Source organism: Panthera uncia (genome assembly GCF_023721935.1).
Source record: "Panthera uncia isolate 11264 chromosome D3 unlocalized genomic scaffold, Puncia_PCG_1.0 HiC_scaffold_8, whole genome shotgun sequence".
NCBI classification, from domain to species: Eukaryota; Metazoa; Chordata; class Mammalia; order Carnivora; family Felidae; genus Panthera; species Panthera uncia.
The window spans coordinates 64,094,261-64,110,995 of NW_026057586.1; the positions used below are offsets into that span (position 1 = coordinate 64,094,261).

At 56.0% G+C, this 16,735-nt stretch overlaps 2 protein-coding genes across 2 annotated transcripts; both read right to left on the reverse strand.

The window, feature by feature from the left end:
* Positions 1-819: 819 nt before the first annotated feature.
* On the reverse strand, positions 820-10,236 carry ESS2 (ess-2 splicing factor homolog). The gene is made up of 10 exons (XM_049619743.1): positions 10,035-10,236; positions 9,093-9,261; positions 8,904-9,005; positions 6,565-6,734; positions 6,334-6,451; positions 5,897-6,030; positions 5,075-5,177; positions 3,998-4,107; positions 1,882-1,997; positions 820-1,373 (listed from the first exon to the last, which is right to left on the reverse strand). The coding sequence occupies exons 1-10, from the start codon at positions 10,164-10,166 to the stop codon at positions 1,094-1,096; spliced, it is 1,434 nt and encodes a 477-aa protein (XP_049475700.1). The 5' UTR covers positions 10,167-10,236; the 3' UTR covers positions 820-1,093.
* A 2,776-nt stretch (positions 10,237-13,012) lies between these two features.
* Positions 13,013-15,551, reverse strand: GSC2 (goosecoid homeobox 2). The gene is made up of 3 exons (XM_049619755.1): positions 15,264-15,551; positions 14,908-15,161; positions 13,013-14,340 (listed from the first exon to the last, which is right to left on the reverse strand). Exons 1-3 carry the CDS (start codon positions 15,517-15,519, stop codon positions 14,236-14,238), a joined length of 615 nt encoding a protein of 204 aa, XP_049475712.1. The 5' UTR covers positions 15,520-15,551; the 3' UTR covers positions 13,013-14,235.
* Positions 15,552-16,735: the final 1,184 nt, after the last annotated feature.

Sequence of the window (16,735 nt, forward strand, 5' to 3'; positions counted from 1 at the left end):
ACTGTGGTCTGAGTAGATTCCAGGCTGTCTTTCTTGGGCAGTGCAAACCCCTAGAAGGGCACAACCTGACCCTACCTGAGGCCCGAAGAGACCCATCTGGGAGCCAGCTTGGGTCCCCCCTCTCCCTGTGAAGCAGCCCTAGGAGGCCTGGGCACCAAAGCCCTCTGGGTCATGGGCAAGTGTGGCCTGTAGTGCACATGGTGCTATGGGGTCTGCATGGGACCTGACCCCACTGCTTCTGACACGGTGACCCAGGTTGCTGTTACCCACGGCTCCTGCTAGTGACTCAGCAGCGTATGGAAGGCAGCGCCTAGAGCACTGGGAGATGGAAGGGCAGGAAGACAGAGACAGCCCTGCCCCATCTGAGCTGGAGACCAGGTACTTGGAGGTGACGCTGAGGCCACTGGGAAGGTGCCTCACGTGAGGGGCCGTCTGACACGTAGGACCTGTGCAGCCCTGTCACCAGCAAACCACAAGGGCTGGGCCTGGCTGGGGAGGCTGGAGACCTGGACCCAGAGCCCCAGCAGAACATGAGGGGCATGGAAACTTTCAAGGATTCCCTACTTCCCTCAAAGGGAAAGAACTTGGGGGGCAGGGCCCAATGTGCTGTGAGCTCAGCCCAGAGGGCAGGTTCCAAGCCTCGGGGGTGCCACAGAAAGAAATGTAGATAGTGGCAAGAAAGGCCAGACACCCTGGTCTTCCAAGGGTCACCTCACCCAGAAGCTTCCTTCCAGGAAGGCCTGCAGTCCTGAGACCGTGCTGTAGGCACGAGGGCCGCCTAAGGGCCGTGCAGAGCAGGCCGGACACAGAAGCCTGCCAGATGGTGCTAGGTGCTCTTTAATGACAGCTAAATAAAAACAGACAGGCGGTTGATAGAAAAGAGTATGAACAAGACCGTGGGATGCACCCCAAGGGCTGTGAGGGCCAAGTTTTGTACCAGTCTGGTTGAGGCACGGCATCTCTTCTGTGGCTCCTGGGACAGTCACCATTTCTGGCCCGGGCCTGGGTCCCCAGAAGGCCGGAGTCCTCTGCTGAGTGGGCAGCTGCCCTGCAGGCTCCACAAAGCTTCCACAGGCCCGACCCGGGCCTGGCCCTAGAAGAAGTCTGAGGCTTTGCGCCGGGCAGGGAGTTGTAGCAGATTGTCCGTGATGGAGGCTGGATCTTGGTTGAGGGGGGTGCGTGCTGTAGAGCCAGGAGCCGGCGTGCTCGTGGGGGTCTGGGGCCCACCAGCTGGGGTCTTGAGGTGGGTTGAGCGTGCTGGAGATGGGGTGTAGCTGGCCCGCAGGGCCCGGTCTGTGTACTTGCTGGCCGTCCTGCTCACGAGGCGCTGCAGGGCTGGAGACATGGCTGGGCTCAGGCCTTTGGGGGTGAGGCTGGGATGGAAGAAGTGGGTGAATGAGGCACCATTAGGCCCATGTGGGCACCACCGCAGCAGGGCCTCCCATGGCCCCACAGGAAGATACATGGGAGATGCATGGTCATTACAGGCTGAGGATACCAGGTGGCCTGGCACACAGCAGTGTAGTCAAACTTAAGGTTCAGTGGTAGTGCTGCCCTTGGCTGTGGGGCTGGGATGGACCTCAACTCTCTCCAAGGAGAATGATACACCTGTTTCCAAAGGGCTGACAGGAGCTCATAGCGGGACAAGGGGCCCAAAGGTGTCTCTAAGGGTTGTGCCAAGGAGGAGGCTGAAGAAGGAAAAGACAGAGAGGGGCCCTGCATCCTGGTTCAAACAGGCCATGCCCTGGACCAGAGGAGCTGCTATAGGACCCACTACAGAATGCCTGGGCCTGCCCTGCACACTGTGCATCCATATGCAGGGGGTGGGGCCATGTGGGAGCAGGGAGAGACCCCCACCCACACAGGTCAGCCACGCCTCACCTGGCCAGGTTCTCCGTCACTCTCCTCAAGGCTTCCTGCTTCTTGGCCCGGTTCTTGGCGGCAGCCTCGTTGGCCATCTTCAGCCCCAGCCGTTCCCTGCGGCCCGGCTCCAAGATCTACATGACAGCAAGTGTGTGGGTAGCCTGCCACCGAGTCAGGCAGTCCCTTGCTGGTGGGGCACCTGCCTCTTTTCGTGGCCCCCATGATCCTCACAACCCACTGCCACCTTCCTAAAAGCCCCCCAAAAAGCTTGCCTGAACTGCCCACCTGCCTGTCCTCACGGACCCCTAAAAGCCAGCATTGCCAACTTATGAACCTCTGACAGTCTTTTAGGAAAGAAAGGGGTCTTTTTGAATCTGCTTCTCTGTGACTACCAGAGTAAACAGCTTTCTGTTTAACATCTATTGACCTTCTGTATTTCTTTGCAGAACTTCCCGAGACGCATCCTTGGCCTCTTTTTTCCTATTAAAGTGCTTGTTCGTTATTTAGTGTTTTACCCACATCAGTTACATCAAGCTATGCCATACAAATTCCCTCTTAGTCATTTGCTTTCAGTTTCTCTTACGTGTTCTTTTTTTTTTTCTTTTTTTTTTTTTTTGCTGTATTTAAGTTTATCACTTCGTACAGTATAATCTAAACCTCACTTCCCTTAAGATCTAACCCTTCCTACCTCAAAATCAGATTAAATACTATTATTTTCTTCTAAGTGTTTTACATTGACTTATACGCTTAATATTTCTGCTTCCAGGAACTCGTTCCATTTATGTATCAAGAACTTCATTTCCACATACTCTACTACTCAGCACAATTTGAGCTGTTGTCTCTCGTGTACCCTGAATTCTGATTTGGACGGAGGTTTGTTCAGAATCTCTTCCCTACTGCCCCATAGGCTCTAGGACCAGGGGCAGACTTCTGACACACCTATACCTGTGGCATGCCTTAACACCTGCAGGCACACGCTCCTCCCTGTCATTCCTCTCTTCAGTTTTCCTTGGTTATCCTTGTGTGCCAGGCAAGTTTAAGAACCAAGGGGCCAAAATCCTCTGCGCACGTTCTGTCTAGACATGCGTTGCTTCTCAGAAATCCTCGGGGGAGAATGAGCGGAGCTATGCTAGGGAGGCCTCCCGGTGGGGCCCGCAGGCTCCAGCAGTTTTCCTTACGTAAGTCTGCAGCACTCGCCTGTGGTTTCTTTACAAGAGCTTAATTATTGCTAGTTGTTCTAAATTTCTGCTGCTATAGTGAATGAGACCTCTTTTTCTGTTGCACTTCAAACTGACCACTGCAAGTGTTTAGAGGGGCCAGTTCAAGACCATGTGTGACCCAGCTCCCCATGCAACAGACCTACATTAATCCCAAATTCTGTGTCTGACTCTTTGGGGTTTCAAGGCACGTGATGTAACCCCACACCCTTTGCCCTCTGCAACATCACTGACCTCCGCCTCCTGTGATCTCCTAGCACTCCACGTTGGGAGTGTTGGCCTAGCACCCCAAGAACAGGACAGCATGCTCCCAGCTTCCAGCGACTTCTCTTCCTTCACATTCTAAACTATGTCACTCGGCTCCCCCAACAAACTGTGCAGACCAGAGCACGCTGCCCTCCCAAAGCCTCTCTGGGGCCCCACACCATCCTAGGCCATCCCATCTGTACAAACCATCTGGCACTTAGCTTCCCTTCCCTACCTGCTCCAGGCCTCATAACTCCCCCACTCTGACAACTTCTAAATAACAAGTGCCTCCTGATTCATGCTCTCCTGTAACCAGAGTCCTCTCTCTGTAAACACGCAACCCCCTGAAGACACAAACCACATCCCACAGAACACTGGGGTTCTGGGGCCCTCCCCGGTCCACAGTCCTGCAGACTCAAAGGGCCATGGCTTTGGTGCCCTGACCTCACACCCGAGTCCCTCCGTCCAACCACACCTGTCCTTAGTGCTCTGGTCCTATTCTGAAGTGCAGTACCTGTGCAGGTATGCAGCCTGGAGCATGGCTTGGCCCTTCAGTAGGCTGTAGTCTGACCAGTGGGAGCTAGCTCATCCTCTGTGTGTTGAGCTACAAGTTCTCAGAGGACCACATACCCTCTCAGGGTCGCACCTGAGCTCCCCTCACCATGACCCACCTTGAAGGCTGGCCCTGGTGTCCTGTCCACATAGGGGGTCTCAGATCCTTCCACTCTCAAGGGAGTGTTTTCAACCTCCCCCCAGGTCATCAGCGGTGACTCGTTCACACCTGTGGATGGAGAGAGCCCACAGTTACCTCAGGCCAGGGGATCTGGGTGGGGGTCCTGCTGGGCCCTCTCTCCTACAACAGCCAGTTCCCACCATGAGCATCCTAGCTAACATACACCAAGGTTGGCAGTTGGCCCACCCTCCTTCCCTGGGACTCTGGGACCTGGTACCTCTGCCCTCTGAGATGACAATGCCAAGGCTACTTTGAGCCCAAGGCAAGCCCAGGCCCCTAGAGCTGTGGGGCTTAGCCTGGGAAGGGGGCTCCCCAGAGAAGCCAGGCTGGGTCAGCCAGGCCCCCATCCTAGCACATGGCCAGGGGAGCCGCCTAGAAGTTGCTATGGCATGCCACCCCAAGGTGGGGAGACACTTGGGGGCTTTCAGAGCACCCAAACCTCCCAGGACCCTGCACAAACCTGTAGTGCCTCCATATACCCTGGCCTATGTCACAGCAACCAGCAGCCCAAAATACAGAGGACAATGCTCGGGAGAGCAGGAGGACACCACCTGCACCATGAGATTGTCCCCAAGTCTCATAAATCTCCTTGTGAGGTCACGCAGGGCTGGAGCCCAGAGCTTCTTCCCTATGCCCCTACACTTAGCCTCCCCCTGCCCAGCCTCCCCGTGCCCTTAAGCATGCTTGCCGCAGCCAGTCTGTCCAGTAGAGCCCCGACACCCCTGGTCCCCAGCAAAACCAGTCTGTCCTGCTAAGCTCAGGGCAAGTCACAAAGACTACCCGGCTGAATGGGCTGGGACTCACACATCTCAAATCAGGTCTCCCTAAGAATCCAGCCCGCCCATGGCCCCATTCAGCCCTGTCATTGCACAGGTGGGACACTGGGTCTCTGAGTCATATGAGGCACAGGGCAGACATGGGGAAGTGTCAAGGGTGCCAAGAGCCAACTGAGCAGCCCACCTCCCCACAGGCAGTCCTATCAGGGGGCCAGCTTGACAGAGGGTCCACTACTCACCAGGGGCAGGAGAGGGGGTTGCAACAAATCCAAATCCGCCCACTCGGGGGGAATCCTGGGGGATCAGTTCTTTGCCGTCAGGGCCCACCTTGCCCTGTTTGTGCTGGAACAAACAAGACAGACCAGTGTTAAGGGGGAGCCAAGCCTGCTCCCCCCAGCTAGCTGAAGGGCAAATGCACAGGAACAGCTGGAGAGAGAAGGACCCTGGCCCCTGCAAAGATTTTGAGGACCTGTCAGAGCAGGTATCAGAAGAGAAGCTTCCCCTCCTTCTGGCCTCAGGCCAGACCCCACAAAAGCTGCTTTCGGGGACTACCAGCTTAGGCCCCCCCCCAGGAAACTACACTGACCACTGGCACACATGTGCTCTGACCTCTTTCCCACAGGTACCTATAGAAGCTTACGAAACAGTCTCCTCACTTCCTGCCTCTCCCTCTCCTGGAGTCACCACTGCACCATGACACCCAGCCCCAGAAACCCCTGTTGTCTGCCCCACCAAGCCTCACTGCGCCCCAGCCTGCGCACCCCACCTACCCCTGCCCTGCCTGGTACAGAGGTGTGGGTCTGGCCAGACTGGACTGGCTCCCAGCAGCGTCTCTTCTCTCATGTCCTTGTCCTCCAGGGACAAGGGGCAGAACTGACCCACCACACATCTCTGGCCCCAGTAGAAGCCCATACAGTCGAGAAAAGGCTCAGGACCCTGCCGCACAGGAGCTCCAAATACTCCCACGCTGCTAGTCTCTGCCAAACCCAAGAACGGTACTAATTTAATGAAGGCAGCCAAGATCAGAGAGGTTGTGCCCACATCCAGCCCCTGCCACTCACCTGGGCATTGAGGGCGGCGGCCTGCTGCAGCTGGGACCTGCTCAGGGCCTGGCTGAAGGGGTCCCTGAGGAAGCGAGTATTCTTATGCACCACCTGCCTTGGCTTCTTAAACAGCTGTTCTTCATCAGGGACACCTGGCAGGTGGAGACAAGATGGCAGCGGTGTCAGAGGGGGTGGGGGGGTCCCCATTATTGCCCTGCACTCAAGGCTTGAGGTAGAGACTAAGTCATTCCCCAGTGAACAGAAGCACGGGGCCTAGTAAAGCAGGGGACGGCCTCACTCCCTCACTGACAACACAGAGGCTCCTCTGCCCCGAGACAGACCAGGGCACCTCCGAGGCCCAGTATGCTAGGGAGCAAAGACCCCCACACACACCCTAAGGCCAGATCCAAACACACTGTCCCATGCCACGCCACCTGCCAGCCCTGCCTGCTCACCCTCTGGGTAGTACATCAGGGAGTTCTTGGCCTTGTACTTCCAGGTCTCCACACCGGCCTGGCTGCTCTCAATGGCTTGGTGCTCTGCCGACGGAAGTGCAAGATTATCTTTCTGCCTCTGCATCACAGGGGAAAAGTGAGGGTCAGAGAGGTGCCCAGGCACTGTGCCCCTGGCCCCAGGACTCCCTCCATCCTGACAGAGGATGCCTGTGCCCCTGTACCCAAAGACACCTTCTCAAACTCCTCCTCGGCCTGGTAGAGCCATGTGTGGCGTGCCCGGCTCTTCTCCTTGGCCACCTCCATGATCTCCTGGAAGGAAGCATTGTCCTCACTTGTGTACCGGCTCAGGAAGACATCCAGGCTGGGCAGGGGCTCCTTCTCCTCCTCCTCTCCAGCCTCTCCTGCTCAGGAGCATAGGTGGGATGACACAGAATCACAAACAGCATCAACACTGCTTTGCAGTCACAAGATCTCAGGAACCAGGCTACCTCATAAGCAGAGATGGAACCCTCACCCTGGTTGCGGGTCTGTTGATGAGAGCCCACACCATCAGACAACTCCCCTCCTAGGGGCAGAATCAACCCCCCTCTCCCCCCGCCAACTGCCCAGGGAGCTCTCAGGGGCTCTCCTCAACTGCTGGATGTCAGGTGAAATGTTATGTCTGACTCAGACCAGAAGAGCGACATCCAGGGGCTACAGAAAAGGCAGGTGGTCACAGTCAGGTCCCGCCCTGCCAAAATTGTGCCGAGCCTGTAGGATCCACCTTCAGAGCTCCAAGCTCTCCCTCCATCCCTGGGTTTTCTTACCCTGCCTGCTCCTCCCTTCCTGGTATCTGTGCTACAGGTGGATGGTTTGTCACCTAAGCCCCCTAACCTGCTAGCAGGCTTTGATGGCAGGAACCCCGTATGATCCAGTACTCTACATGGGGCCTCACAGACACTGGGCCGTGACTCCAGCCGCCCCTCCCACCGCCGTAGAAAGGGGCACCCCTACTGAGGTGGTCCCATCGCACTGCGCACAGTGGTACACACTTCAGCAGGCCCATTAGGTGGAGAGCTTTGTCTCCCATTCTGCTGAGTCCTGACCACACACAGACTCCTAGACTGCACAAAGTACAGTGGTTAAAAGCTCAAGACCCAGGGGCAGAAAGAGAACTCAAACCCCATTCCACCACCAACAAGCCCTGAGACCTCCTTTCCTGAGTCTAGGCTTCCTCACCTGTGAATGTGAATGATAATGGTACCTACCACTTAGGTCACCGAAATGATTCTTAGATATACTGACAACACGTATTTAAGGAAAAGGAATCTGCAAATTGCCTGTGATGCATCTGCCATGTTGCAGTAGAGAATCAAACTCCAAGGACACAACATGACAAACCATGGTAAGGGCACAAAGAAGTAGACTTAAAAAAAAATTTTTTTTAACATTTTATTTATTTTTTTTTGAGAGAGAAAGACAGAACACGAGCAGGGGAGGGGCAGAGAGAGAGGGAGACACAGAATCCGAAGCAGGTTCCAGGCTCCAAGCTGTCAGCACAGAGCCCGATGTGGGGCTTGAACTCACAAACCGAGAGATCATGACCTGAGCCCAAGTTGGATACGTAACTGACTGAGCCACCCAGGGCCCCACAAAGAGCTGGATTTTGAAGCAGAAAATATTTTGTCCGTGTAGACACACAACACACTGCACACTAGAACCTGGTAGAGAACAGCATCTTATCTGTCTGAGCACTGATGTTCTACTAAGAACAAAATAATCAACTGATCATGAGAAAGTCCTGTAGTACGTAGTATAGTCGTGTCCAACAGAACTCAAAATGCTCTTTCCTAGAAAAAAATCCCTCATAAAGTTGGAACATGTCACGATCCCCAATACATGCACTGAGGAAGACAACTCTTTCATTTGTTCTATTCCCACAACACACCGAGTACTGTTCTGGATACAAAGTATACATACAGAGGTGAGACAAAGAAGCTCTTGTGGAGAGAAGAAGCAATATGTAGAGAAATGCCTTTTTAAGTGCCATGTCCTGCAGTGAGAAAACAAAGCCAAGCAGGAAGGCAGCATGCATGAAAGGTGATGTAACTTCACGTTGTGGCCGGGGGGGCGGGCGGGACACGACAGTGGTCAGGAAAGGTTTCCCTGAACGGGTAACATCTGAGCAGAGACCTGAGGGGAGAGAAGGTGTGAGATGTGCAGCTATCCAGGGGAAGAGACTAACTCTGAAGACACAAGTGCAGAGGCCCTGAGGCACTGTAAGGAGACAGCAGAAAAGGGGCCCTCCAAGGCCCATGAAGCCCACTGGGCAGGGGCTGGCACACAGTGAGCAGGCTGGTGAGAGAGGTGGCAAGATTTCCATTCCACAGAGGAGGACCAGAGGCTCAGAGAACTGCCCTGTGTTTGGGAGCTGGACCCAGATCTTCTGTCTCCTAGACCAGTGCTCTTTGGCGCCATGGGTTGCCATGTAAGCAAACAGAGCCCTCAGGGACAAGATGTGATCTACCTCTGAACCAGCCCCTCAGGGCCACATAGGATAAGACTCTAGACAAACCCAACCGCTCACTCACCATCGCCATCTTCCAGGCCTCGGCCCCGGCCCTGGGGCTTGTTGCCCACCATTCCGGTGCCTGTGTGCACATCAGGGGTTTCAAATGTGGCTGGAGTCACATCTAGAAGGAAGGGGGTAGGGATTAGAGCCAGTCCAAGGCATCGGCTCAGCAGGAGTTCCCCTCTCAGCCACCCACTGTTGCTCTTACAGGGCGGTGGGGGCTCTCGGGACATCTTGCCCAGAGCAGAGCCAAACTTGATGGCAATCTGACGCATCCGCTCCAGGTCTCCATTCTCCTCAGCCTCCAGGTACTCTTTCTGGGCCTGCAGCTTTTCTACATCAGGAAAGAAGTCCCTCTGGATGACTGTCTGGAGGCCCTGTCAGAAGTCAGAATAAAAGTCATAGTTCACACCTGCCTCTCCGTCTACCAATGTACATGCTAAGGTCCTTGCTGATGCCCCCAACCTCTGTCCAACCCAATGATCTTCTGAGGTTACCTGCACTTTCCAATGACGATGAGCATGCCTTGCGATCTTCTGCAACACCTAACATTACTAAACGTTCACCTGATTTCTATGAAACCCTTCTCTCTCCCCTCACTGGTCACTCTCATTCTCCTTTACTGGCTCCACCTCCACACTAGCTGGACCAAGGTGGGTGTTGCCACCTTCATTCCACCTGTAATCTCCTATTTCCAATCTGAACCCTTTACCTGGATGACTTCAGCCTGTCACCCCCACCAGCAGCACTGGTTGAGATTCCCAAATCTGTACCTCCAGGCAGACCTTGCTCCTGGCTGCACGTCTGTGCACCTAGCTGTCCACTAATGCCACCTGCCTGTCCCAGAGGCCTCCCAAAAACAAACAGCTCTGTTAGAAAGTCCTCTTTGCTACCATCCTTCCACATTCCTACTTTAATAAACCGCCCCCACTCTCCTCTAGCAACACTACTAGTGCCTCCCCCATCAATACACCTCACTCTGAACTGTACTTATATGGCTCTCCGACTGCCCACACCCCAAAAGCACGGACTCAAGTGGCTCCACCTCCGCGAGGGGACGAGACTGCCACGACCCGAGAGGAGGGGCCCGAGAAGAGCGCGAGGCGGGGAAGGGACCTAGAATTCGCTAGCGTCTTCATCGAGGTCTTACCTCGATGTACTCTTCTTCGTCCAGGACCCGTTGCTTGCTCGTCGCAAGCGACTCCCCTGCCGCGCCCTTCCTCCGGGGCCCGGACGCGGCAGGGAGCAGCAGGGCCCGGGTTGATGCGCCGGGCGTCTCCATCGCTATCCCAGGGCCGCTCGGGCGGCACAGGCACGTAACAGGGTCCGGAGACGGCGGGGGCGGAACTGCGCCAGCTGCGCAGGCGTTTGCAACAACCCACCAATGGAAGAGCTGCGCATTTTGAAGACCAGCCCGCGCTCCGTGGTGACGCCATTATAATCCCTGGGCCTTATGGGAGTTGTAGTCTTTGCCCCTCCCCGCTGTGGTCCTCCGAATCTGGACTATGGGCACCAGGGGTCGCTATGGTGTGGGAGACTAAGGGGCGTGTCACTCACTCTGATCCTGAAAAATTCCAGCACTGCTAAATTGAAAGGCCTTGAAATTCCGGTTTCTCGAAAATAATCATTGGGTATGCTTCTATATCATTAACAAAAACACATTTTGGCTATATACTCGTTTCAAAGTTTTTATTCAAACTTTATGCCAGAAAAGACCACTAAGACAATTTCTTCTTGATCTAACAAAAAAAAAAAAAAAACGTCTAAAAAAAAAAAAAAAAAAAAAAGAAAAAAAAAAAATGCGAAGGTCCAATAAAGAAATGTCTGGTTAAAAATTATTCGGTTCCGGGGCTCCTGGGTGGCTCAGTTGGTTAAGCGTCCGACTTCGACTCAGGTCATGATCTCACAGTTTGTGAGTTCGAGCTCCACATTGGGCTCTGTGCTGACAGCTCAGAGCCTGGAGCCTGCTATAGATTATGTGTCTCCCTCTCTCTGTGTCCCTCCCCCACTCACAGTCTGTCTCTGTCTCCCTGAAAAATAAATAAACATTAAAAAAAATTTTTTTGAATTATTCCGTTCCTGGGGCTCCTGGGTGGCTCAGTCCGTTAAGCGTCCAACTTCAGATCAGGTCATGATCTCAGGGTTCGTGAGTTTGAGCCCTGCATCAGGCTCTCTACTGTCAGCAGGAGCCTGCTTCCGATCCTCTGTACCCACCCTCTCTCTCTGCACCTCCCCCGCTTGTGATCTCTCTCTCTCTCTCTCTTAAAAATAAATAAACATCTGGGGCGCCTGGGCGGCTCAGTCGGTTGGGTGTCCGACTTTGGCTCGCCTGTTTCAGATTCTGTGTCTCCCTCTCTCTCTGACCCTCCCCCATTCATGCTCTGTCTCTCTCTGTCTCAAAAATAAATAAACGTTAAAAAATTTTTTTTAAGTTTTAAAAAAATAAATATTAAAAAAAATATTCGGTTCCTGAACATGAGTGGGCTTCCCAGAAGAGGGCTAACTTTCATTGAAATGGACCAGAAAATTGCCCGCTTTTTAAAAAAATGATCATTTCTTCTCCAAAAGAGGTTGTGAATTATATCAAACAAGTAAGTTCTTCCCCGGAATGATTTAGTATAATAGGCAGCCATTCCTTCACCCACTGGGAAACCCCATGGTGATGATTCCTGCCCTGTGGAACTGACAGTGAAATGGGGAAGACAGACACTAGTTGCATCACCCCACAAACAAGCATAAAATTGCAACGGGGCAGGGCGGGAGTGTGTGGCCCGGATGGCTCAGTTGGTTTAGCGTCTGACTCTTGATCTTGGCTCAGGTCAGTATCTCATAGTTTGTGAGTTCTAGCCCCAGGTCGGGCTCTGTGCTGACAGCACAATCCCTGCTTGGGATTCTCTCTCTCCCTCTCTCTGCCCCTTCCTCAATCTCTCTCTTTCTCAAAATAAATAAACTTAAAAATCTTTAAAACACTGCAGCAGACAGGTGTAAAAAAAAAAAAAGAAAAAGAAAAGAAAGAAAGTTTGTTGTTGGGGAATCTTACCTAGGGGGCAGTGAGGGCAAGTCTCCCCAGGGCCAGAAATGGTTGCAGATCCAAAGGATGAACAGACACTGACCAGGAAGAGGGAAAAAGCGGGTGCAAAGGTCTTGCAGCAAAAGAGAGCTTTTGATACACACAGACTGCAAGGAGCAGTGAGGTATGAAACGATGCCAGATGGGCAGGGGCCGGCTGCATGGGGCTTCATGGGTCACAGTGAGTTGTATCTTTAAGAACAACGGAAAGCCCTTGGAGTGCTGTGGGCAGGGGAGAGGCAGGTTCAAACTTGCACCCTGGCTTTTATGGAGAATGAATTACAGAGGAAACAGAGTGGCTGCAGGTGGACAAGACTGGAGGCACCTACAATGGTCATGGTAAGGGATGACAGCACTTTCATCAGGTTGGTACTGTTGAAGCTGGGGAAAAAATAGCTTCTGGGATTGTTTTTGGAAGAAAAATGGATTTGCTGCTGGCCTGGGATGGTGGGTGAGGGAGAAGAGGGGTGTGGGTAATTGCGAGTCCTCTGGTTCATGCACCTGGTTTGCACAGGGGAAGAATTTGCCATGGACAAGGTGATTTTGAGTCACAGTGGGCTTCCACATGGAGAGGTCAAGGGGATACATGGACAGAAGTATCTAGTTAAGGGAAGAGGCCTGGGCTGGAGATGTACATGTGGAAGAGAGAAGGGAATTGGAGTCTAAAAGAGGCAGTGATAAAGCAAGGAGAGAATGGAGAGGAGAGGGCCATGCCTGGGGTCCAGCCTGCAGGACACCTATGTTAACGGGCAGCTTGTAGGGGTGAACCTGCCAAGAGGTTCAGCTAGAGAGAAAGGAGAGAAATCAGAAGGACAGTGTAGCCACTGGCCCCTTGAAATGGAGCTCTGATCATGGCTGCCCTCTACAATGACAAAGAGCCAATGGGGGGCTGGGGTCCCAGAGATGAGGGTGTTCCAGACTGCAGGGAAGCTCTGCAGGAGGGCTGGGCAGTATCCAAGGATAAGGCCAGGGTTCGGGAGAAAAGAGCTTTGTGACAGCCAGAAGTGTGCATCCTGAGAGGTGAAGGTGAGTGCTGCTGTCCTGGAGGCATCCGGCAGTGTTAGAGCAGCACTGGCTGGGGACATCATGCCTGCTCAGCTTCTGCACCTTTAATGAATGGATTGTGTCTCCTTTCAGATGCCCCATCCCCCAATTTCTTCCAGGACCTGTGAGGAGGCAGAACATGGTCCCCAAGCCAGATGATGGTGTTAGGTGCCTTGAACCCACCGTACAGGCCTACTGGGGAGAGTGAAAGCCTCATTTTCACACTGTCCTTCACCCTAGGGCTGGGATGTTGGAGAGGAAAACAGATATTCCAAGGCAGTGGCAGGGGGTGTGGTGCATCCTCCCCAGTCAAACCTCCTCTTGCCCCAACAGGATGGCAGACACATAGCGTGTAAATCCCCCAGAAGGAGGAGGCCAAGGATCTCTACCCGTTCAGTACCTAAAGGCCAGTGCAGACCCCCAGGGTGCTAGGTCATGATCTGTGGGGTAGTCTGCTGTGCTGGGGAGCACAGAAACTGAGGACTCACTGGGCTGTGCTCCCCAAGACCAGCTGGCCCCCACCCCCTGGATGTGGGAGTGAAGTCATGGTGGACTTCGAACTTTGGACTGCTTTTGTGCCGTTTGTAGTTGCTTGTTTATTTCCCAGTATCCAGGCAAGGCTCACAGAATTAAGGGGCAGGGTAGGGGGCTTCTGGGGATGACCTCATCCAATGTCCTCATCCTATAGCTCTGGACAGGAAGGCCCAGTGCAGGACATGCGAGCTGACAACCCCAGAATGCACAGAACACCCCCCTCACCCCCTTGGCCATGTCAAGAGACCTATGTCCATGCTGAGAAGAGGCGGGACATCAGCATACCCCAGGAGGGAGAGGAGGATTCTGGGCCCTCCTGACAAGGGGATGGTTCCTGTCCTGGAGTTGGTGGGGAGCTGAGGAAGCTTAACTGCTCTGTGCCCTGCTCCCAGCAACCAACAACCCCCCACCCCCACCCCGCTGCAGCTCCCGGGGAATCTCCCCGACCCTAGTCGCTGGAAAGGAGAGCACCTGGAGATGCTCAGCGTTCCCTCCTTTCCTGGGGCAGGTGACACAGGGGGTGGGCACGGGAGCTTCTCTGCTGTCTGGCAGAGAAGCTCCTGGCTTGAGCACTAGCTGCAGGATGCAGGAAGCCTGCAGGCGGGAAGAGGTGTCCTCTGTCAGCACCATTTTGGGTCGATCTGTCCCCTCCCTGAGCCGGCCCCAAAGGGCCCGGCCAAGCCCGGGAGTGGCTCCCAGAGCCATCAGCAGCTCTCCTTTGCGGGCTTCTTGGTTCCGGGGAGGAGCCTCGAGGTCGCTGACGCGCGCTTCTGATGTCGCCACTTGGCCCGGCGGTTCTTGAACCAGACCTGATGAGCAGGAGGGACCGCTCAGATCCAGCACTGGGACCCGCGTCCCTCCGGACCCTCATAAGTGGACCAGGCAGGGAGTTTCCCGACAGGGATACGGGCAGGAGAGGGCTGGGGAGCCGGCACGGGGGCAGCGGCACCCACCGTCTCTTAACCGCTGCGGCTCGGGCTGCGGGACGAGGACCACTTTCCCACCCGGACCTGCCCTCTCTCGGCGTGCCTTCCCCCTCCCCCGCAAGGCGCTCCGGACGCCCATTCTGCAGCTTGGTGCTCTTTCCGAGCTTCCCAAATTCGGGCACGTGAACGCGCGTCTCATTTATCAGGGAGAATTAAAAAGTTTGAGCCAAAGTTAAAGAAAACTAGCCTTATCTCCCCTCCAGTTCCAGTGACACTTTCCGGCACTAGCCTGCCCCGCCCGCCCTCGCCCCGGAACCGGCCCTGCGGCCCACCGAGGTTCCCGGGCCTCCCGCGCCTCCCCGCCTTCGCGCCAGGGCCATCTTTTCAAAAGAAGGAGGAAGGAAGCCAGCCCGCTCGGACCCTCTCGCCGTCTGGCGGGCGGGCACCCACCTCCACGCGTTCCTCGCGCAGGCGGATGCGGCCGGCCAGGCGCTCGCGCGTGCCCACGTCGGGGTACTGATTCTGCATGAAGAGCGCCTCCAGCGCCTGCAGCTGCTCCTCGCTGAAAATGGTGCGGTGGCGCCGCGTGCGCCGCTGCGGGCCGGGACCGCCGGTGCCGGGCAGCGCCCCCGGGCCTCCCGTGGGCGCGGCCAAGGGCAAGGGCGCCGCGGGGCCCAGCTTCAGCGGCCACGGCAGCCGCTCGCCTGCGGGGCGAGGGCGCGGTGAGGCGCGGAGCGGGGGCCGAGCTCCGCCCAGACCGCCCCGCGCCCGGAGGACCCCCGCGCCCGCGCCCTGCTCCCACTCACCCAGCCCGGACGCCGGCTCCGGGGGCCCGCGGGGCGCGGCGCGGGGTCCGCAGCAGCAGCAGCAGGCGCAGGGCGCGGCCTCGGGCGCCCCGGGCTCTCCGGATTCCGCGGGGCTCTGGTGGCCGGCGGGCTGCGGGGTGCGGGCGGCCCGTGCCGGGGGGCTCCGCTCGGGCAGGTTGGAAAGGATGTGCTCGATGGAGAAGGGGCAGGGCCGCCCGGGGCCCCTGCGGCTCACCGCGCCCCCCGCCGCAGCCATGCTGGCCTGGCCCCACGGCCACCGCCGCAGGAATATATACGTCGGGGGGAGCGCGCTGTAATCCCCGGGCCGAGCGCGGAGTCCACGCGGACTAATCCCGCCGCGCCGGCCAGGGGCGCGCTAATCCTTGTCTGCGGCGGCAGGAAATCCTTCCCCGCATCAGCGCGGGGGCTAGCCGGGCCGCGGGGAGGGGGCTACCAGGAAGCCCTCAGCCCCGCGTCGGTCTTCCTGGCCCCGAAAGGCTGGCAGGACTCGCGGGCACGGAGGCTCCACGGGGAAGGCGCGGAGGGCCGCATCCCCCGGCCCGCGGATCCTGGCGGTCCTCGCCCCGCGGATCCTGGCGGTCCTCGCCCCGCTTTGGGAGCAGCGGCCTGAGGATGCCCCGACCTTGAAGGCCCCCCGCCCCCGTTGGCCCTGGCGCCTCTTGGCCCAACACTTGGGTACTTCCTCCTGTAGCCACCGAAACCAGGGCTAGCACCTAATCCCCTTGGGGCCCTACAGAGGTGTATGAGCAAGTCTGGAGAAACCCACCAAAACTGCCAGTCTCTTGGCTCCAAGACTGTTAGGCTCCAACCCTCAATGGGACCCAACTCTATTGGCAACCCCACGATCCCACTGCTCTTTGGCCGCCAACTCATTTCAGTGGCTTCCACTCATTTCAGAGCTGGGTCTCAACCTCCTGGAGGAAATGGGGGTGGAGCAGGAATCCACCTCTGCTCATCACTGAACATGAAACCCCACTGCCCATGCCCCCAATTCTCTACCTTCTCTACTGAGTCAGGGGAGCCTTCCAGACACCATCCAAGGGCCCACTCCAATGGTCTGGAGCGACCCCTCCTTCGGCTTCCTATATGTCCTGGAATCCCCTCCGAAAAACATTAAACACCCCTGCCCCACCCTCTTCATAGCCATGCTTCTCAAGCTTGCATGGCTTGCACGGGCTGTCCACCTCCTTACTCTTCAGGCCAGTCCGACTGTCCACACTCTCCTCCCCTGATCCCAGGTCATGCTGCCCAACATTGCTGATGACTTGTACTTTGTGAAATTCACTGAAGACTGTTCGTTTCAAGTAAGTAGCACTGAACAGCCAGCCAGGCAGTTCAGCGAAAGACCCTCTTCTCTGGACCTCTGAAAAAGGTTAGTGCTCACGGGACAGAGCAACAGACTGCCTGGTTTATATCCCAGCTGTCACTTTCTGGCCGTGGGACCTTCCATA

Coding starts and splice junctions, on each gene's coding strand:
- GSC2 (XM_049619755.1), bottom strand. CDS start 15,519: ATGGCTGCGGCGGGGGGCGCGGTGAGCCGCAGGGGCCCCGGGCGGCCC. Junction 15,162..15,263: donor GGAGCCGGCGTCCGGGCTGG/GTGAGTGGGAGC, acceptor CTCGCCCCGCAG/GCGAGCGGCTGCCGTGGCCG. Junction 14,341..14,907: donor TGCGCGAGGAACGCGTGGAG/GTGGGTGCCCGC, acceptor CCTGCTCATCAG/GTCTGGTTCAAGAACCGCCG.
- ESS2 (XM_049619743.1), bottom strand. CDS start 10,166: ATGGAGACGCCCGGCGCATCAACCCGGGCCCTGCTGCTCCCTGCCGCG. Junction 9,262..10,034: donor ACGAAGAAGAGTACATCGAG/GTAAGACCTCGA, acceptor GACTTCTGACAG/GGCCTCCAGACAGTCATCCA. Junction 1,998..3,997: donor CACCAGGGCCAGCCTTCAAG/GTGGGTCATGGT, acceptor GCTGTCATGTAG/ATCTTGGAGCCGGGCCGCAG.